General features: G+C 41.8%; 1 protein-coding gene across 1 annotated transcript in view; it reads right to left on the bottom strand.

Moving 5' to 3' along the window:
* LOC148442954 (pleckstrin homology domain-containing family G member 3-like) overlaps positions 1–23,317 on the bottom strand; it is a 240,993-nt gene that overhangs the window by 3,420 nt on the left and 214,256 nt on the right. The window contains exons 5-18 of the mRNA XM_088463474.1: positions 20,129–20,198; positions 18,994–19,040; positions 17,018–17,168; positions 15,580–15,711; positions 14,725–14,907; positions 13,984–14,076; positions 12,702–12,788; positions 11,701–11,734; positions 11,147–11,242; positions 8,947–8,985; positions 7,618–7,628; positions 4,751–4,951; positions 3,924–4,037; positions 26–1,487 (exon numbers count right to left, since the gene is read on the bottom strand). Of these exons, the coding sequence (XP_088319600.1) occupies positions 26–1,487; positions 3,924–4,037; positions 4,751–4,951; positions 7,618–7,628; positions 8,947–8,985; positions 11,147–11,242; positions 11,701–11,734; positions 12,702–12,788; positions 13,984–14,076; positions 14,725–14,907; positions 15,580–15,711; positions 17,018–17,168; positions 18,994–19,040; positions 20,129–20,198 (2,720 nt within the window). The remainder of the gene's footprint in view (positions 1–25; positions 1,488–3,923; positions 4,038–4,750; positions 4,952–7,617; positions 7,629–8,946; positions 8,986–11,146; positions 11,243–11,700; positions 11,735–12,701; positions 12,789–13,983; positions 14,077–14,724; positions 14,908–15,579; positions 15,712–17,017; positions 17,169–18,993; positions 19,041–20,128; positions 20,199–23,317) is intronic.

Here is a 23,317-nt window from a genome sequence, read left to right as displayed (position 1 = left end):
AATACCATTCTAGGCCAATACTCACATTTTACTTCCAGTTTCTCCTCTTGTACAGATGGAAGGCTGCCCCTTCTCATATCCTCCTCTATGTCGCTAAGATGCCTGTGTGGAACTGGCTTGTTGCACTTAATCCTCTGACTGTACTGTCTGGCTAGCTGATACACCTTGTTCTTCATCTTCTCTGACAGATCTCCCTCCATACAGTTGGCAAGTTGCATAATAGTGGGATGAAGCTTGATGGGAGTTTTGTAGTCCTGATCATTAAAGATCAGATCATTGGTTGGATTTATGAGCCGGTGAGGAGATGTGCTCTCCGGTGTAGGAGCCTGGGATTCCTCAGTTATGGTACTGAGATCACTCTCTTCCAGAATTATTAGTGGTTCATTTTCTAATGATATCAGTATTTTGTCTTGATAGCTGGTTGAGGTAACATTTGTGTCCCCACCAACTTCCCGATAGTCTTTATCTTTCCATCCGCTCTCCTTTTCAATTTGTTCCCACACTTTTATCATCTCTGTCGGAGATTTGAACTCATCATCGGAAATTGTGACCTGCTGACCTGGGATCTTGATCCCAGCTGCAGGAACAGGATGTTGTGTATGGCGACTGGATTGTTCAGCTTCCCCCTGTTTAGTAGAAGTGGGAACATCTGACCACGAGACCGGTCTGCTGTTCCCATTGCTGGCATTACTGGAAGAGCTGCCCATTCTTTGCCTTGCTAGTGAACTCTGGTTGCCATCATATCTAGGCAGACTGTTAATTTTAAAGACAGAGTTTCTGACCAGTCCGGTCGGAATGTAAGTCAGGCTTTCTCTGCGCCTGATGCTGAACGATGCATCCTGATGTTCTGCATTGTCATAGTAGGTTTTAATCTTGTCAAGGAGTTGTCTATCTTGGAAGGAGAGAATGGACTCTCTACGCTTACAAGTGGCCCTTTCTTTTTCTTCAAAAACATTTTCTGCAGAATGAACCTTACTAAGTGTAGACTCTGCGTTCCCTTGATCACCATCAGCCAGGACATCTTGGTGAGAGTTTGGAAAGTCAGAGGACCCATTCTGATACACCGTTTTATCTGAACAATCCAGGCTTAGTAGACTGCTACTCCTGCTTGTTAGCCTCGGGGTTATGTAGCCGATGACCTTTCCATCCTCCAAAACCAAACTGCTCCGTCTAGAGAGGTTGTTTATGAACCTCTCGGCAATCACACTGGCTTGATTCAGTACAGATGGAGGAAGGATGCTGGTGGATTCATGGACAGTTGCTTCCTCTTCATCCTCCTCACTACTAAAGGTCTTTAAGTCTTCTACATTCTCAGTTACACCATTAGCCAGAGGGTCACAGGCATAATATATATTCCTCTCTTCTTCTAATGCTCGGTTATCCGTAGGGACTACAGGACCTTCTAATGCAATTTCAGATGTACCGACCATCTCAGCAATGTAATCCTCTTCTGGTTCAGAATTATTTGTTTCTGTTTCAACCACCACCTGATTAAAAAAAGAAAAAAAAAAAAAAGTGTAAATATGACATACAGAAATAAAGTCTAACAATGAGGTACCTCCTCTTGTCTAATTATCTGTACTACATCATAATGATCCTTGTTAATGCCCTCTAAAAAGGGTACACTTTTGAACTTTGGCAAACCCATGTATGCAGCCAGATTTAGAAGGTAGATGTTTCCTACAATGTAAAAACAAACCTGCCCAGTAATTAATTGTGTACTAGAAGCAAAAGCTGGCGCACTTCCTCCACAGGAAAAAACTATTTCCATTTGCACCGCAAAATGACTTGCGCCTTTAGTTGGAATTGCTCCTAATTCTAAAGGAGTCCCAAGAACCATGCCAAGGGGTATATTTACTAAACAGACAGTTTTCTATACTACCAATTATCAGCAGCTTTGTAAACCTGCTGTTTAGTAAACCAAGGCTACTCAACCAACCCAAAAAAATGTATATTATAAAGGAGGACAAGAGAAAAACTGTAACGATAGAACAAGAAGTTTGTTTGTTCCACGTACATAAAATAGTCCCTGATTACCTGGAGAGCCCCAATTACCTGGAGCTTTGAGACATTTCATGGCACTGTAGTTCTTGGACCATCATTAGCCCCCCCTATATAGCTCTAATAAAAAGCTATGGACCTATTGTAGTACTGTGAGCCCTGATTGTGTAAATAAGTGTCGCCGCAGAGCAGCAAAAATAACTGGGAAAATGGCTGCGGCCATTTTCCCGGTGACTCCAGCATGCGCAGTACTGTTGTCCCCGGGAAAACAATGCAGGTGCCATTTTCCCAGAGTCCCACGCATGCGCAGTAGATTCTGTCAGAATCTACTGCACCGCTGCACTGCCAGAGAGAGGAGGGAGCCCGCACTGAGTCTGCATACGGGCTCCCTCATCTCTTTAAAACGCCCCTGAAAACAGGGTATGTAGTCATATTGTCGACATTCAGTATGTCAACACTAATGTTGAACGGTTTTAAATGTGGACATCAGTATGTCAACATGTTCAAAATGTTGACATTATGCATGTCTACGTTATGAATATATCAGCGTTATGGTTGGGCTGCGCCAGTGGCGGAATTGCGAGTGGTGGAACTAGATGCCAGAATATGCTTTTAGGCTCCCCTCCTCCTCCCCACGGAGAGAGGCAGTGGGTGATAGGGAGCATTGGGTGACATTGTCCAGAGGAAGGGGGGAGATGATAGAGGTACCAAGGGGTCCACGCCAGTACTACTTGGCTAGCTTGGCTGTGAGGTGGCTGGCAGGCAGGGGCACTCAGTTACCCACTGACGGTCACATCATTTCATGGGTGCTTTCTGCAGGGAGGGGGAAGGGGGGGCAGAGCTTGGGCTAGGCTGGCTCAGCACAGGCTGTGAAATGGCTGGCACTACAGGCAGAGGGATGTAGTCTGGAACCCGACGGTCTAAATGCCGACCGCTGGCTTCCAGACTGCTTTATCCCGACTAGGGACAAATGACAGGCATCTAAATGTAGACGCCTGGAATTTGCCCAACGTCTGGAGACCGGCGCCCGGAATCCCGATCGAGCGGATGCTGGGCGCTGCAGCGGACAGCCGTGGGGGGGGGGGGTTTAGGGCTCCCGGGGGGGGGGGGGGGACTTAGGGTTTGGCACCCACCCGGGAGGTTAGGGTTAGGCTAGGGGGAGGGAGGGTTAGGGTTAGGCACCCCTGGGGGGAGGTTAGGGTTAGGCACCCCCCGGGGGACTTAGGGTTAGGCAGCGGGGCAGGGGGGGTTAGGTTTAGGCACCCCTAAGGAGGGTTAAGGTTAGGGGGGGTTAGGTTAAGTTAGTTGATACTTACCTTTAGTACGATCGGGATTTCCAGCGCTGTGGGGTAGCCGCTGTTGGGAATTGAACCGCCGGCCATGCGCCCACCGGTAATACATATCACACCCCAGGCCGAGGCAGGCCTGGCAGGATGGTGGGTCCTCCCATCTGCCCAGGTATTCAACCCGGGGACCCTCACGAGATTGTGACGTCATCCCTAGCAGCAAAAACAGGATCGTCCCACTCTCAGCAACAACTTGTCACTCAGGAGACTGAGAAGAGGAGCCGGGGAGAGATGAAGGGAGGCCCCACCTCCTCCGGTCGGACCACACCACCCCCAAGTCACAGCCCGGCCGATGGATCAGCGGCAATCTAACAAGTCAGTCTGACTCATTATAAAGCCGTTGGCTGCGGGCCCCTTCATAGCAGCAGGCCCCAGTAAAATTGACTGGCTGCACCACCGCTATTTCCGAATGTGGGCTGACAGAGTTATTCCAGTGAAACAATCATTTAACTTGACAATTTTTAGGGTCACCACGGTGCAAACTACCCCCCAGCCCCTTTTCCTCCAAGTATGAAGAGTGGAAACAATTTATGAGGATATGTAGATTTCCAAGTGAAATCTTCAGAAGCCGCTCACCTCCTTGTTATATGATGCGACTTCCACACTCCTCCTTTTCTCAGGGTTCCCAGAAGTCTCACTGTTTTGCCTCTTAAACCCTTTTGATGTATCATGCTGGACGGATTCCCTGTTCTATGAGCAAAACAGAAATATAATAATTTAGCATGAACCTTCCAATGACAGAAGGGAGACCGATCAACCCAAAAATCAGTGCTTGTCATGAAAACCGGGGCAACACATAATAAATATTCAAATGACCAAATTTAGATCCACTGTGACGAAAACTGATTAAATTTGAATACATGGTCTAAATGTAATTCCTGCCTATGAGATGTTAGGACTGTACCGACAGGTGGTTCGTCAGTGATGAAATAAGAACACAAATTCCCATCTAATGTATTTTTCTATTAGGTTCCTGTGACAAGCAGAGATTTTGGGCATTAATCAGCTACATTTTATGAATTAACGTGCATTCACTGACAGCAAGTCTGTTAAGAGTTCATGCAGTTAGTTTCCATGACAATTAAGGCAAGTGACCACAATGTACACATGTATTACGCACGCACGGGGACACCTTCATTCAGCCCAAACAATGAATGATAGCGCACTTTATTCAAAGAGCCATGCAAGGGCACGGAGGACAATTAGTTGTTTTATCAAGGCTCACAGCTGCCATGAACAGGGGGTGTTTAATTTGCTAGGATTAGATGGAGCACAAGAACAAACAAGGTGAAAGGAGATTGAAAGACCCTCACCGTAGGAGCGCCCCACGTATCAAGCAAAGTCTTGGCCCTATAGCGCCAGCAATGTATGACTGCCAGCATGGAGCTGGCAAAATCAGCTACCTGGTCATCCTCTCCCAACTGTATCTCCTCCTCCTCAGATGCACTGAGCTCTGCCCCTGAGCCTCTACTCAGCTCTGTGCTGGGTGGCTCCTCCTCCTCATCTACTTCAGCCTGGAAGTGCTCACAGCTGGGTGCCAGGCTGCTGATACTGGGCTGAAGAATGTCCTCAAAGTCCAGTAGTGCTCCATCACTGCCTGCATGCTGGACAGACAAGGATTCCTTTTAAATACCACACGGAGAAAAGCTATGCCAATGAAATTGCAGGCACAGCATTGCTCTGCTGGTCCTCCTGGTAACAAAGTCGCCACACTGTAGTGACAACTGGTTTGTTCATTAACATCCAAATCCAATGCCACTTTTACTTTGTTTTTTCATGGTTCAGAATTATTTAATCTATGAGTTCTGAACATAGGTTAGTAAATGTGATCGAATGACCGCTTATTCATGGTCACTTTTAGTATATATATTCAGCTACAGGCATTCAACCTGCTTAGCGCCTCCACTTAAGCTGCTGTCTGTTCAACTTTCATTAAATAGAACTTTTAAAAAGTATAATAGGTCTCTATGGTGGTGATCAAAAAGGCAATTCACCATACATTGTCCAAGAGGCCACGTGAAATTGAATTGTGCTTGTGATCACTAACAGTCAGACCGCTCTGAGCTGTGCATGCACCCCCATACACTTCAAGCATCCTTTTTGTGAAGTTTGAGCTATAAAGATTTTCTGCAGAGATCCTTTTTAGCATGTGCAAAGTGACCATACTCATGTTGCCATGAGAACCCCTGCAGACGTTGGGTCGTATAAAAAAAGAATATTAAAAGCACATACCATAGTTTAAATACGTAAACTAGCAAAGATACTCAAGTCAAGATTTAAAATGTGAAACACACTGAAAACCACAACGTACTGAGGAACATTGCCCGATATGCTACTGTGCTAGAGATTTAATTGCAAATGCCTGATCACACCACTGTTGCGTCACCACGCTGAATAGAGGGCTGAAAGTCAAAACACAGGAGCATATGTATCAAAGCTTGATGTGAGATAATATTGTGAAATATATATCACCAACCAATCAGTTCCAAACTATCATTTCTTAAACACAGCCTACAAAATGTAAGTTAGAAGCTGATTGGTTGCTGATCTATATCTCACAATTTTATCTCACATCAAGCTTTGATACATATGCCCCACAGTCTTGGAAAGCAATTGCAGGCAAAGCTTAAGAGGTAACACCATGTTTCATTTTATTGGTTTCATTTGAAGTAGGGATGTGCAGGCTCGGATAGGTTCGAGTTTGCACGTGGAGTTCGGATTTTTCCCTCCAAAAAAACGGAACTCAGAACGAGGCAAAACGTCATCTTACATGGACGAACATCATCATTCCTGGTCTTTTGTCCAGGAATGATGATGTTCGTCCATGTAAGATGACGTTTTGCCTCGTTCTGAGTTCCGTTTTTTTGGAGGGAAAAATCCGAACTCCACGTGCAAACTCGAACCTATCCGAGCCTGCACATCCCTAATTTGAAGTTCTGCTTGTGATAAGACCCTGACGGTTGTATTTATAATCGAGGTAACACTGTAACTGCAGTATTTAGGTTGAGTTACTCTGATTAACACCCAGTGTGAATGTGTACTTACTATATCCCACATTGGATAATCTGTGACTGCAGTTTACATAAACACAGCTAAACAGAGATGTTGTTTGCAAACAACAAAAAAAAAATGATGTGGAAGGACGCCAAACACCACAATTAACATTTTACATGTGGAGCAACGCTTATGGTGGTCATTTTACTTGTTGTCAGTGTTTATGTTCTCATTCCTTATGCAAGGTTTTCTCGGACATTAAGCTAGTGTCATCTAGTTTATATTTTACGGTTCCTGGCAGCTTCTAGAATGTCACTTTGCAGCCTACATAATATATCAGTGTTGGTGGTGCACACACAAAGTACAAATGGAAACAGGAGTTTGAGGTTTAATTTATCTGTGTGACTTTATGGTTTGTTCACAACTTTTAACCTATAGCATTTTATTCATTACACTCCAAAAATAGATCATAATAGCTATTGAAGGATTCAAATGATAAAGCAGGGCAACCAGCTGCTGTGGAACTACACATCCCAGCATTCCCTGCCACCATGTCACAGAGTCTGCACTTCTAGTAGTAATTATAGTGATCATAAAGTTTGTGTGTAAGTCTATACTGACAGGAAATGTGACAATAGACATGTTGCTGTATTTTACATTTGTGACACTGAGAACATTATGTCTGGTCTTGAAAAGTCAACGTAATTTCCTAAGTATGGGCAAACAAGAGAAATAAACTATTGTTGTGCAGCAAAGGTGTTGTGTAAACACAAAATATCTCCTTAATGTATGAAGTAGCGCAGCAGACAGGGCAAAGCAGGATGGTTTCATTCCATGCAATGATGGGTGTATGACACGGTGTAGATGTCTGAGCAAGTTCTGACAAAAGGGGCAGAAGTACTAAGCCTTTGAGAGTGATTAAGTGGAGAGTGATAAAGTACCAACCAACCAGCTCCTGTCATTTTTCAAACAGCCTGCAACAAGACCGTTAGGAGTCGATTGGTTGGTACTTTATCTCTCTCCACGGTTTAGTACATCTCCCCCAAAGTGCTATAATGATTCCACCCTCCCAACAGTCATATATATTATGTATCGCTAAATTTCAATCACTTCACAGCATAATGTATCATGAAGAGTGTTCCGAGCCTTGAAACCCATGTATATACATTTACACGCGTGCATATGCACACAGCAATAACAGTACAGACAGCTGTAAAGCCTGCTGTCCATCAGAGACAAGTTATCAGTGGTGTAGACAGAGCAGAGGATATCTTACCTTTAATCCCACTGCAAGGTGGAAAGCAGGGGAGAAAATAAGGGAAATGTTAATAATCAATATGAATACAGACAGTACATAATATCAACATAGCAGAAATTGATAATATTTTAACACAAAGGAGAAGATTCAATTAGCCACGAGTTGGCCAAAACATAGCTTAACGCTGGTTAAAAACCTGCAGCTGAGAGTTTTTGCTATTCAATTACAAATCTGCATTAAGTTAATGTGGGTCTCAATGGGAGTTCTCATGCTTTTTAGTTCGAGCTCTAGCAAAGGTGAAAAGTAGGGAAAAGCCTTATTTTAATGTAAAAAAATGACAGGGGACAGCACAGCAGTCCCAGGACACCCCTCCCAATGAAGATTTACAAATGTATTTAGCGGGTTTTACATAAGAAAATACGGCCAATAAAGACATGGTATTCTCTCTAAACGGCTGAATAATGGGATAAATGATGTGGGACATGTATGTAGGGATGTTGTATTAATGGGAAAGGGTTTTTTGATCTTACCAATGGGAGTTACAAGGGTTTTCTTAAATTTTATGCAAACTTGTGTATACACACTTAAAAATCACTATAGACATTTAAATGTACCCCAACTACTATAGACAGTTTTATTTAATGTAATACACTTGCTGGCTCTCATTTGTCCATCATTTCCAAAAATTCCCAAATTCAGCCATGTGACATCATGTAATTGCCTCCAATGCTTTGCTAATGGCTGCTAACAGCCTTCTACACTGTCCTTCCATCTTATTTGCAGCTTTTTGGGGGGGTTCACGATGATTTCCACACTCTTTAATGTTCTTTACATAGGTCACACACTGGAGAATTAAGGAGCGACATCCACAACTTGCCCTTTTCAATTGAGTTGCAAGGAAATCAGGAGAGCACTGAAACAACTGAAATAGCCATAATGTTAAGCCACAAGCACAGGGCATGGTACCCAAAGCCAATTGAATTGGCCTAAAGTCTGAGTTAGGATAAAAAAAAAACACAAGATACAGGTGTGAAGTCTCTCATCAGAAACCCCTATTCTGAAAACCAGACAGGAGAATAACATAGGAATAAATATATGCTGCTTGATCGTTGGACGTTTCCCATATGGTCACTGTGATGAGCACTGACAAATAATTTAACTAGGAGGGCAATGCAGAATTGTAGGATCAAAAAAACTGGGGTTAATCTTTTTGAAACTTAATATATTTTTGACATGGGGCAAAAAAGTTACGTAAAATTCTAGATAAAATATACTGGGTTATCTTTGATACTGCATATTAATAAAGAAGGTAACAACTAACAGAACAGATATAAAGAAATATCTTACCTTTCTCGCCCAATTGCTTCAAAATGTGCTTTGTGGGTTCTAAAGAAAGGATAGCAAAGCATTAAACTACAATAAATAACAACCACCCCAACCCACCCACCAGTAGAAATGCTACAGTAGACACACACTGTGGAATAAGTGCGATAAAAGCCTTCTATAGCTTGTACACTTCTTGTGCTATTTGTGTGTTTCATTTCATTGTGGACTATAATTTGACTATTTTAATCATTGAACTTTATTGACAACTCTATCTACAATTAATCTTTGCCGCCTATGTACATAGGGCTGGTGTTATGTAGAAAGTTCATTGACCCCGTCTTCCTGGAGGACCTCCAGAGACACACATGACCTCGATCTAGTTAGTTTTTGCCTCACTGCATGGGTCACTCTAGTTATGTGTCTATACAGAGACTGTAACCCAGTTCAAAAGAAAATCTCGCACCAGACTTTCTGCGACCTTTAGCTGCGGTGTGTACGCTTCCCTCCTTAACATTTCCAGGGCAGAATCTAGGGTGGCTCGGATCTGAGGACAGGACAGACAACTTGTTACAGTAGGAAGTTCTTTACTTTCTATCCAAACACTAATCTCCCACCATGAGCAGGCTCGACAAGGGAGATGCCACCAACTATGTCCGGGTGATTCATCCGATTGAGAAGATAGTTGTCTTGAAGCAATAAATAGCAGCCACAGTAGTGCTGTTCACATGGGCTCATACCACGGAGGATAAAAGCCAGTACACCAGCTAGGTTTTATTCAAAGATATTACTTTTAATTAGCAAGATTACATTTTTTTTATTTTTTATTACTCATGCATAAAATATCCATAAAATATAAATGGACCCAAGACTTCTTATAACATTCACAGATATATTTATATATGCTTCCAAGCTTTAAAAAAACTGTTTATATTTAGCACTGCATGGACAATTGTTATGCAGCAAAGTGTTAGCTAACGGCTTCTGCCATAATTTATTATACATGCAAATCGGCTTCCTGTAGGCAACGTCAATGACCATATCAGAAAGACCCTAGTGCGCAACAGTAATATCTTCCCCACATTTACATCTAGACCTGAATATCTTATCAGTTCTGGAAACATTTACATATAAATAGCTGCGAATGTAATTAGTAGCTCTTTTCTATAGGAAAGCTAGTACAATGAAGTTTAATGGACCTGTAAAACCAAAATACATCACCGATTTTGGACATTTAAAATGAATGAATCAAACAATTAATTTGGAATTGTGCCACAGACAGCTTCACTCTAAATAATGGGACTGGTCATACTATTATAGAAGCACAACGTGACAAGCGCAGTTTTTCAGCCTGTACTGTTAGCGCATTACCATTTGCCTCATGAACAATTTAGAAGGTTTTAATCAAGGAATCAACAGTTTAATTTCAGAGTACAAGGGTAATAGATTGCCTGGCTGTATCCAGGGAATTTTATATGTCCTACAATTTGCACATCCTAGAATCAACAATTGCTGTAATAATAATTATAATAATACTAAAAGCAGAATGATTATAAAATCACTATCTTTAAAGGGCATCTCTGCACTAGTTACCAGTTAGCATATGTGGGGAAGAAACCAACTATTTAAAAAGATCTTTAGAGTGCTGTAACCACAGGGACAGAATGCTGGGCTGTTCTATAGAGGGGAGCTTAATATCCATCTGGCTGCTGTCCAGGTGCCCCTATGGGGAAGAGGAGCCAGGGCACTGCAGGAGGCAGGGCTGTGAAGGTCAGTGTGTAATGTTAGCTGGCCATCACACCCATACTAGTAATAATGTAAATCTGGTGAGGAGATGCCTTCTTTAAAGCACAAAACTAAATTGTGTTTGTATGCATAATAAAAATGCTAATGTATAAAAGAATACAGCATACTGTAACTGGGCTGGCAATAAAAGGTGCAGACAAATGCAGCATCAGAAAGGATTTTCCGATGTGTATCAATTTGTGGCACAAATGTAATTATTCTGGCGGAAGCATTTGCGGTTTCCAGGTATACACACATTGCATTTTATATACAATATTATGTGTTTCATATTCTCTTTACCATTCCAGAAAAATTGCAGAATGGATATGCACGTTCTTTAGCAAGATGCTTATACCACCTTATGTCTTTTTGTAAGTTATAATGCCAGGAATGTCCGCACCAGGAGTGCAGCAATAGGATAGTAATAATGATTCCATACCAGACTGCCTGCGTCCTGACCGATGTGTGACAGTAGGGTCAACAGCAGACATGGTTTTCTTCACTCTTTCTGGGCTGTATCGGTATCGTCCAGGATCTAAAAAGAAGCACAAGACTGCACATTACATGTATTGTAATAAGCAAGTAGTGCACCCTTACTATTTACTGCCCAGTTCATGAAAAGTAGTTTGGGAATTGTTCTTTAAGTTGCACCTATCTGTGAACAAAATATATTTAAAAAAAAAACTTGATAGAAGAAAGTATATTAGATTGGATCAGTTTTTTTTTTATTCAATAAAAGTGATGTTATAGAACATACACAAAGGGGTAGATGATCAAAGGCTTGGAGAAATATAAAGTGGAGAGAGAAGTACCAACCAATCAGCTCCTAAATGTCATTTTCCAAATGCAGCCTGTAAAGTGACAGTTAGGAGCTGATTGCTTGGTACTTTATCTCTCCCCATTTTCTCTCTCTTCAAGGCTTAGCACACTTTAGACTTAAGATGATTAGTAACACTTAGAGATTAGATGGCAGATTTTTTTCTGAAAACTTACAAATTGCGTCCATCTCTAGAATCGCTTCCTTGGCCTAAAATAATAAAAAAAAATAATATATATATATATATATTTTTGACAATATAGAAATATTTCCAAATTCAATGGTTTTGTAACCATAAGGTATTTTAGACAAACAATTGGTAAAATTCTCATGCAGGGTAATATAATATGAAAAATAGTGTATGTAAGCACATGTAAGGATATATTGTCCTAGGGAGTTGGCGTGAGGTGGGGTCATCCCTGATTATTGGCAGAATAGTCAGAGGAATAATGTATTTTAGCAGGGGGACAGAGTGAGCCATCGTATCATCAGCATGTGACTATATAGCAGAAACCTATTCATATCGGGAAACTAAAACTTCTCCGGGCAGACAAAGAGAAAGGTATATGGACCTTGCATTGCTCATCAGTTGGAAATCCTGACACTGAAATAACCTTATGAAGGATTTTCTATCAATAGCACATCAGCAGCAATGACTTTGGTGGGCATGCAGTCAGGAAAGCTCGAATGCAGACATTAAATAATATTTTCTCTTTGTATCTTGTATTTACAGTATTTTATATGAAAGTCATCAGCATGCTATGAAAAGTATCAATTCCAAAGCTGCTGAGCATAACCAACCCATCAATTATCACAGCTAGCAATTAATATGGATGTAGGCGTCCATAACAGAGAGGGCGGCTGCAGCCCCATTTTGTTTTTAATTATTATTTTCCCACAGAGGTGAAATTGGCACTAAAATCAATACTATCAGACAGATGCTCTCATTGTCCATCATGTACTTGGTGTATAAAAGCAATCATCTGATTGGTTGCTATTGTTTCAGTGTAGATTTGCACCTTTCAGCAGTGTCAGTAAATATACCTCATACTGCTTTGTTGCATTGTACTGATGCTGATCAGCAACATTACATAACACTTTATTTGGCATAGATAAGCAGAAGAAAATAAAAATAAAAGTAAACAGTACAATTTATTATAAATGATGAGGTCCCAACCTTCTGCGGGATAATTGCATGGTGGTTCTCTAATATTAGTTTCTTGATGTGATGAGTCCAGAGACGTTTCTCCTCCACTGTTTTGGCCTGCGTACAAAAAGAGAAGGTGAATCTGCTAGTTGTTATTCCTGCTATTAGGAGCAAGTAAGGAGGATCATGGGTACAGGGAAAGGAGTCCGGGCAAATACATAAAAGTTTGGCTCTTTCTTGCTAAGATTATTTATTTATTAACAGTTTCTTATATAGCGCAACAGATTCCGTTGCACTTTACAATTTGATTGAACATTAACATTTTAATGGGTTGTAAAAGACAGACAGACATACATGCAGGTAAGAGGGCACTACTCGCAAGCTTACAATCTATAGGGAAATAGGTGTTGATACACAAGGATAGGTGCTATATATTGCAAACTGGTCCACAGCCTGATTGCAGATGTTCTTGGTGGGCTGTATAATCCAATCACACTGGAAAGTTGGCCTAGGGTTAGGAGGGTGTTAAATTGAAGAAATAGAAGATGTGATAGGTGTTTACAATAAGAAGGGAGTTAGATAGGGAAGCTATAAAAGGTTAGGTGGGCGGTCCTGGAATCTGATAAGCTTGTCTAAAGAGGTGAGTTTTCTGCGAACGCTTGAATGTTTGGAAACTAGTGGAAAGTCTTATTGTGCGTGGGAGGGCATTCCACGGAGTGTGTGCAGCTCGAAAAAAGTCCTGTAACCGTCCATGGGAAGAAGTAATGCATGGGGATGTGAGATGCAGATCTTGTACAGAGCGGAGATGTCGGGTTGGAAGATATTTTGAGATAAGTGAAGAGATGTATGTTGGTGTGGTTTGGTTAATAGCTTTATGTGTAAGTATTTTAAATTGACAGAGTGGATCAGCAGACACTGAACGTTTGGTGAGAAAGATCAGCCTCGCAGCTGCATTCAAAACGGATTGTAGTGGGGAGAGTCTATTTTTGGGAAGACCAATAAGGAGACTATTGCAATAGTCAATGCGGGAAATAATGAGTGCATGTATTAGAGTTTTTGCAGTGTCTTGTGTAAGATATGGTCGTCCCATTTCACTTTGGACCACGGGGAAGCAGGGGGTGGGGAGGCTTGCTAGTCAAAATGGCTATGTCATATTAAATGCAAAAGCCATTGCGTATCAATTAGGAATCAAAGTTCTGAAATGTAGCCCTTTGATGTCTGTCATTAATCCTGTTGTCATTTTCCATGAGGAAATAAAGTGGTGCTGCGGCTTCAACACTACTTAATGTGGAATCGTTGATTTATCTCTTACCTGCACATTGTGTTGTTGTTTGTTGTTCTTATAGTGTGTTATAGTGAAGCTGAGGGAGTCTCTTGTACTTTCAATCAGCATCAAGCTTGAACACTAAAGAATGACAAATAAATGAGCCTCAAACAAAACCAAATACGGCATATTAACAATTTAAAAAAAAACAAAAAAAACACTAATTGTATTAAGAGTGTAGTGGGTGCTCCTCCAATCAGCAGCTGGCTTTCATTAGAGTCTCAAGCAGCTCCAAAAGGTGACTGGCCAAGGTCTCAGCTATAATAGTACAGATACCCTACTACATGCATTCAATAACAGGGGCTCTCGTGGAAACAGGGAAATTTGGGCATAATACAATGCTTAATGGAATGCCCCTACAAGAGTGGAAAATAAAATTGATAATTTAAATACAGAGAACCTAATTATTGAATATGAACAATTGTCAGAGAGATTGTATACGTTCCTCATGTAATCTAGTTATAGTGGGCATTACAGGATCATCTTCTATACTAAACTCCTGTGAGGGCGTAAAGACATCCAACAGCTTCCCAGTAACCGGCTGTGAGGTAACACCTCAGTCTGTGTTTTTGGCAGCTCAAGTAAACATTGCTTTTCATATATTATACTCCTATTCCATAAGTGGTAAATTGTTTTTGAAATGAATGGCAGCGGTCAAGATCTAATACAACCTTCCATTGCCTACTCTACTATATCACCCCCTGGCACCTCACAGGATTAAGGGTTTACCGGGATATGGGTTTTGTAAACGAAGTGGTCTCCACGTTTTTTGGCGATTAATAGAGCCTTATCAAACAGGAAAAATGTCCTCTCGCTGCGAGCACGCTGCACGCGGAACGTCCCCTCCAGAACCAGTTCACCATAGGTGGAGAGATCCAAACCTTTCCAATTTAGCAGCAAAGACTGGATTTCCTGTCAAAGAACATTGACAAAGTCATTCTAGTTTGATAACAGTCTCAGGGGAGGATCAGATCTCTATATATTCAGTAAATAAGGCACAGAAAAAGAACTCTGCATGACAGTTTACTTGTTTACAGGCAAAACACAGTCTCCATGTGCATGTGCGTAGCAAAAAAAAGCTGTTTTTAGAGTAGGGGTGGGCAATATGTGACCCCTAGCTGTTGTAGAACTAAACATTCCAGCATGCCCAACCACAGATTTGCTATTTGGCCATGCTTAAACTGTTGCAAGGCATGATGGGATTTTTAGTTCAACAACAGCTGGAGGGCCGCTTATTGCCCTCACCCTATTTTAAAACTTTTGTTTCTCTTTAAACCGTGCTGGACTAAAGGCAGGATGGAGGGGGCGGACGCCACAGGGCCCCACACATAGCCCCCACTAGGGAACACTGGCTCTGCGACCCTGCACGCAGTGCATCTGTGTGTGCAGCAGCAGCTGGGACTTCTGGGAGCAGAATGCCTGCGGTGTGACAGAGGACTGCACATCACAGTGGATGGACAGCAGAGGGGTTGGCATGTGAGCACAGGGAAGAGGAGTGGATTGTAGGGGCCCCCACAAGCTAATTGTCCTGGGGCCCCCACAAGCCTTAATCCAGCCCTATGCGGAGGCATATGCCTGACTCACCTGTTGGCGCACAGCATGCTCATGCTTTCTCTTCATCTCATTGATATACCAGGCCACCCCAGTCATTGTCTCTATGGCTTCCTCCACCACCTCGTACCCTTCTTTATCCACATCAAAATGCTTCGCTATTTCCTGGAGAAATACAGAATGAGAGAATCCCTGACGCAGAAGTCTACACAGCAGGGCATAGGAGGAGTCCAATAAGTATTTCATTTAGAATTATATCTGTCTTGTTTTGTTGTCACACCACACGCCTTTGGGGCTGATTCAATTAGTGGCGCAGCCACGACGTGCACATAGCGGCCTGCATCGCTGTTAGTTTCTCCTCTCATCCCATAGAGGTGCTCGTAAGAATATTGACCTAGAACCTGTCGTCATGATAAGCGGATATGTGTGCAGGTGAACAGCACAGGATGTTTGGTGGCACATCGCAGCTAACTGAATTGGCCACTATATGACTATATCACTAATATACATGTTTCCCATCACCCATTCTCTGCCTGGAGAAGAGTCAAAATGGAGCACTCTTTATGGGGGGATATGTACGAAGCCTTGTAGAGTGATAAAGTGGAGACATAAAGTACCAACCAATCAGCTTCTGTCACTTTTCAAACACAGCCTGTAACATGAAAGTTAGGAGCTGATTGGTTGGTACTTTATCTCTCTCCACTTTATCACTTTCCAAGTCTTAGTACATCATAAGACAAATAGTACATGTGGGGAGCACTAACTGACGTCCTTCCTATCTATCCCCAACAGTAATGTTAGATGGGCGGACATATAGGATGGAGGCGTAGGGGAGGGGCTGATGAAAGGCAGATAGCAAGCAGTTTCTAGTTCACATATAGGATGAACTAGAATGCAGCTCCTCCGCTGGGAGAACATGTGGAGCAAAAGTCTAAATCTATTGGAGACACTGCATTACAAAAACAAATTCTGACCCTAAATATCTACAACTATAACTATAGCTATGCCTATTCAGATCTACCTATATTTACATATCTATTTCCTTCTTTATTTTTTGTAAGGATGATAAACCGTAGTGAGTATCCACATATCCTCTTGGCTGGGTACACACTTGTATGATCGGCAATCTTGCCAACCGTAGTGAGTATCCACATATCCTCTTAGGCTGGGTACACACTTGTATGATCGGCAATCTTGCCGATGGTTGGGGCAATTTACCTTTACCCCGACCATGCAAGATTGCCAGTACACATTATCTGATGTAATGAACAACGGAACGATACCTCGTTCCATCCTTCATTACACTGCACAGCCCTGCGTACGATATTGTGTGATTGGCCGTGCAGCACGGCCATCCACACGATATCCCTTGAGACCCGCGGGAGGGCGCAATCGGGCATAGTGTGTACCCCAAGATGTAACCACAATTCTGGGCAGCTTATCTACATGATCTCCAGCCATTCCTTGTTACCTGCAGCAGAAGGTGGTATTTCAGTATCCTTTGTACTGGCTTTAAGAGGTAGGATCCTAAAGGAAGGGAATGGTTTAGCATCTCCTGCTTCTCCCGGAAGAACTTTGCCAAGACTTTGTTCCTCATGCATTCCGTGAGGGTGGCCACAGAGCTGAAATGACATCACCATGAGACGTGGAACACATGACCCGTACAGCGGCAGAGCTTTAAAGTCCTAGGGGTAAGCTTGCTAAGTCTTGCAAAAGCCGCCGTTTCTCAGTGCGTTTAAGCTGGAACCCTAAGAGCACAGTGTGTTTTGTGTTTATAATAGCAATTTGCTGCAGGGAACACCATTGCTCTCCTGTCTGTCAGGGTCCTGCCCACATCCAACATGGCGACCCTCGGCAGGCGCCTAGCAGCTGACTTAGAACTGGTGCGGACCAGGGGAATCCGACTGTTTAATTTAAAAAAAGTATTATAAAAGTATAAGAATATTACTGCAGTTTTACATTTCCTGCTTAAACACATCAAGAAATGTCCGTTTAGTAAATTTACCCCAGATTTTCACTCAGCAGTGTGCAGTTATAGATATAGATACCTAGATATAGAAAAAACACTTTTTTAAAAAATTGGTCGGTTTAAAGGGAATTTAACTCCAAAAACAAAACTGTAGTCATGAACATTCAAACACAGAGCTAGGTAGTGTAATAGTGTTAGTCGGTGCTGGTTAAGGGTGTGCGCCTATACCGTGCCCTCTGTGTGGGTAAAGGGGCTCGCTGTTCTTTTTGCCAATAACTGCATAGTTGAGCCCTGTTAGTGTGGTTGGGACATGACTGCAAACTAATTTACCAACATGCCCTCTAATGACCGTATTGATTGTAAACGTCAGACATTTCAGTCGTTTTGGGGCTACACATGAAATAGCAGAATTCTGCAACATCGGCTAATTCTCCAATGTTACATCATGTGGACAGCAAATGATGGGCATGGGTAAAATATTCTCCATAACCACAACTCACATTTTCAGTTAGTATGAAGATCAGATCATTTTCACACATATTAGTTAATGTTTATGAAGACCAGTGATATTAGGTTTAATTACCGGTCTTCCAAAAAATGCCTAATTCATTTTGTTTTGGGTAGAACAAGTAGTCTGCACTCCTGACTAATGAGCATGTGCTTGGAAATGAACACGCAGTACCCACAGCTAGGATTCTTGGTACTGGTTTCCTGCTTTTGCCCAAAACTTGTTCAAACAAGTTTCCCTCCCCTCCCAATCTCCACACCCTCCTTTCTCAGCGTCATGTGCAAAACAAAGCACAACCCTTGTCAGAGAGAAAACAAACAGGAAAGCTCTACCTAAGTCGTCACTGACTGACAACCCCAAACTCATCAGTAACAATCTCTGCCAGGATGTCCTGGGCCCACCCCTTCTATAATGGTAAGGTGTGAAAGACAAGACACCATTAGTGTGGTTGGATGACAACATCTTACTGAATGTAGTCACCGTCAGAGCGGCCAGATGCTGCCCTGGATCTACAGGTTATTTTGTACCCACAAATGCTCCATTGTATGGCCAATTAGTGCAACGATGTGATTATCTGATTGAAACTGCAGAGAATACAGTCACTTTTTTAGTGATGCTGCCACTTACATGAGATTCAAAGATTTGGCCCCTCGGACAGTGAAATCTGGATCCCTATGATCATCGTTAGGGCCCTATAAGGTGGCCATAAGATGACCACATACTTATAAGCGGACAGCGATAAAATTCGGACCAAATATAACAGCATGCCCAATAAGTGATTCGACCGATTGCGAATGGGTTATTTATGGGCATCGCTGCGAATTTCATCACACAAACCTTCATAAAGGAGCTAAAGCAGATCGATTAATTCATGATAAAAGCATCCTCAGGAAATATTAGTGACCCTACTAAACATGTCCAAATTGCATCTTAAAGATATAGGCGTGCCAATGCAAATAATAAGACTTACTTTGGGTAGTTGTTACAGTACTGGGTGTAAATATCGAAGTAATGGCTCTGTGGACATAATAGGAGAAAGTTACAGGCTGCAGAATCCTGCCATGTATGGGCAAAAGTTAAGCATGGTGCCAAATGTGCCTGCAGGTTTCTCTGTAAAGGACCCAAACGCTCACATTCCACAACATTCTTTTGCGGTTCTTTATATAAAAAGATACCAAAGTAATTAAAGCTTTTATTTGCTTTAAAAATATATATTTACTAAATAACATTCCTTATAATAATAGCACTTTGTGTATTTAGCAGGCTGTATGAAAGTGCTGCTGCACTGCTGAATACATGGTGGGGAACCTTCCATGCAATATCGTCGGCTAGTGCCGGGTCTATTTAATATTTTACAGTTATTTTTAAAGTGTAAGCACCTTATGAAATTAGTGAATGGCTACAAATCAGTACTGAAAATACATTAGAATATTTATGAATTACTTAAGTATTTTATCATGTGGTATAATTATATTTTGCTCTACTCCACGGCATCCAATAGAGCTTTCTATGTGGTCACAACTAGGATAGTAATAACAAAAATGACATTGGCATGGTGTCAGGAGTATAAAAATTAATTGCTGTCCTATTGGGGCATGGATGCAAGCATATGGAATTAACCATTCATTACTAACATATACTAGATATCGCTGTAACCAAGTCTTAAGCTGAGTACACAATAGACGATATTGAATGATTTGTCGTTTTGAGCCAAATTGGAATGACAAATCGTCTGCATCGTTCAGTGTGTACACACTAGCGTGCACCTCCGTGTGTCGTTCATTGCATCATTGCAGTGGAGGCAGATCTAAAGGGATCATTAACAATTTTGTTCAAGTCATCTAGTGTGTACGCCTACCTGACGACTCAGTGATATGTTAACGTTATATAGTTAACAATGAAACGACCAAACGATGCAAGTTATATCGCTCGGTTATTTAAAATATTGCACAGTATGTACGCATTATATAGTTTATTCTGGGGTTCAAGGGAAATCTGGACGACCATAGAGTCGTTTTCACATCGTCTAGTGTGTACTCAGCTCTAGACCTGTGAACTAACAAACATGATCATGCATGCCATTGCACATTTATTCCAATACTAACCTTTTCAACAAAGCAGTTGGTCACAGCTACAGGGTCATCACTGCAACTATCAAGGTCTTGGAGAAGTTCACTGCTCAGAAAAGACAATAAGAAAAGCAGGTCAGTGCGACTGCATTCCATGTATATATGAAAAGACTGCGGTGACAGAAAGTATCAACCTGTTAAACATATAATGCATAGGGCTAGATGGGACGTGGATATGGAACATTCTAAATCCGGATACACACTATATATCGTTCAAACGTGAATCGCAACGATCAGGGGTGTCTTAAGAGAGGAGGGGGCCCCATGTGCATTCCCTGTCCGGGGCCCCCTCCTCTCTCCCCGGCGGCCGGCAGCCAACTGGCCCATCTGGCTGGCCACTGCAGCATCAGTAGACTCTGGGCACTAGAGTGTGCCCAGAGTCTTATGCACATGCGCAGATCGGCTGGGGAAATGGCACAGCTGCCATTTTCATGGCGATTAACTCACTGCGCATTTGCAAAACGGCGAAAAAATGCCCGCTGCGGCCGTTTTCCCATGTTTTGAGCAGCGCTAAGACACCCGATGCAGGACCGCGGAAAGGTAAGTTTTACATATTATGGGTGCACCCATTATAGATACGCCCCTGGCAACAATATATCTTACACATTATATAGTTTGGATGTCCGATCCGTCATTCATTGCATTGTCCCATCTGTTGTTCTGCACAGAAGAAGGGACGAATGAACGACTCTGTGCTGTTACATGTAATCACACCTCGCGCTGTCGTACACAGGATAGTGCGTGTATCGTTACATTGCATTGCAGTGCAGTGTTTCCCAAACTCATTCCTCAGGGAGCACTAACAACGCATGTTTTCCAGGTCTCCTCACAGAATTAGAAGTAAAATAATTAGATCCATCTTTAAAAATGTGTCAGTGAGTAATGCACACCTGTGCACCACGGTTAGTGCTCCCTGAGGAATACGTTTTGGGGAACACTGGTATAGTGTGTACCCAGCTATACAGTCACAGATTTGGGAAGCAGAACATTTCTGGAATTCTATCTTTTTTTTTTTTTGAAGTTCTGATATGTCAGTGTTGCAATGTGGTTTTGATGCAGCTGGCAGAGCATGCTGGGGCTTGTAGTTACTCAACACTTGAACATCCACAAGCTGTAGAGGCCTGTTCTAGTGCCATGCAATGTAACTACAAGTCAGTATGTAGCAAGCAAACATGGCTCACCTTCAGCAAGGGTCACATTCCTTTTGCTACTAATGCTGAAAGTCTCATGAGTCTGTGATGCTTTCTATTTGAGTAATATCTTGCCCCGGGCTGCCTTCAGCTACTAAGATGGGCAGGGAAGACTAACTTAACATTTGGAGAGGAGCAGAGATTTCATTAAATGGTAAAATACGCCCAGAAGAGTAGTGATTTCAGGGACAAGCACGAGATTGTGATAATGGGGAACAATAATTTTGCTTGTCACATTTTACAGTTTTTAATTTTCACAATGATGGGAGTCCTAGCATTATACAAAATGTGCATTATAGAAATCAATAAACAAAAAGACAAAAAGAGAAAGAAAATGAAGGTGCAACCGAAATGTGCTATAAATCAGGACACGCGACTAAATGACTCATCACACACAAATGAAAAAATATATATATAGTAAAAAAAGACCGGTCACATTTAAAGTGCCCATGCAAAACACAGGATATAAACCATACCCTCACACACACATGCGTTTATTTCTGTTTCCATTACTTGTTTCCCTTGTAACCTACCTGCCAACAGTTCAATTGTGTTGGACATCTTGAGACAAATACAATGGAAAAAGAATTAAGATAACATTAGATTGAGGACAGATGCCCATCAACCATAGACCATACAAACAAATAACTAGAAGGTTATGTGTAATACTGCGCGTGACATTCACAGATGCTGTGTATACAAAATAGGGTTATTCAGCGATCTGCAGAACATCAGATACGCAGAGGCAGCTTTACCTGGGGGAACGGCCTCCTAGGAGGGCTGGCAACATTGCATGCAAATGTAATATGTATATAATGAAATCATGAGATTAGCCATTCTGACTATGGTAATCTAAATACGTGGATTCATTCTTCCAATATACTAGAATAACCATTAACCAGTCAGAGAATTAGGAGAGTATAAATTCCACTGGGTAAAAAATGGGTGTATTTAGCTGGATATAACTACAAGACGATAACAGTTCACTATAGATAGCTGCTGTCTATGGTAAACACAACAGACACTCTTTCTACACAGGAGAATGTATTTGAAATACAGCATGTTGCGGTGTAGATTTACTCTGTACTTTGGCAGGTGTGTAGGCCGTGCTTACCATAGAGATAAATGATTTGTACAGTGTCAGTCATTGTAGTAGCATCTATATAATAATCGGCTATGGTCTGTCCCGTCTCCAACATGCAGAAGGGGAGCCGGGGCAATTATGAACTTATAATTGTGAAGTGTTCTTTTTTGTAATTGAAATAAGATGCAAATAAAACACCGTATAAAATGCATATAATAAAACAAAAACATTTTGATGCTTGTGGGTCGCGCTGATGCAAATTTAAAAGTTACATATATGCAGTTCTTCAATGCTCCCAGAAGTCTGGAGCGCAGATAAATGAAAATACAACTCACTGGTTTTTCTCCCTACAGCCCTGTAGTTTAGTTCAAAGCAGATTACATGGAAAATTCACTTAGGGGTATATTTACTAAAGTGCGGGTTTTTAGAAGTGGAGATGTTGCCCATGGCAACCAATCAGATTCTATTTAACATTTATTTAGCACCTACTAGAAGATGATTGCTAGAATCTGATTGGTTGCTATGGACAATAACTCCACGTCTAAAAACCTGCACTTTAGTAACTATACCCCTTAGTCTCTGAAGAAGGTACGTTTCACTACACAAGAATTTGGAAACTGCTGACAGACTTCAGGAATGTAATCTATTTGGGGGGATCCAGCAAGTTACAAAAAAGTGGCTCTTGACTGGATTGCCGCATTACCTGTCAATATAGGTGCCACTTTCAGTACACAATATTACATCTATTTCTTGCAGGGCTCACAAAATGGCAGCAGTTCCTGTGCAGAGTGTGAGGTAACACACAAGATCTCTGTACAGACTCCACATGTAAAAAGGTGTAATAGATCATACAATATAATGTGATCATGTAATACAAGAAAAAAAAACAAA

Source organism: Taudactylus pleione, unplaced genomic scaffold (genome assembly GCF_031769625.1).
Source record: "Taudactylus pleione unplaced genomic scaffold, aTauple2 ptg001381l, whole genome shotgun sequence".
Taxonomy (NCBI): Eukaryota; Metazoa; Chordata; class Amphibia; order Anura; family Myobatrachidae; genus Taudactylus; species Taudactylus pleione.
Note: the sequence above shows the minus strand (reverse complement) of the source record. Positions and strands in the feature narration are given on the sequence as shown.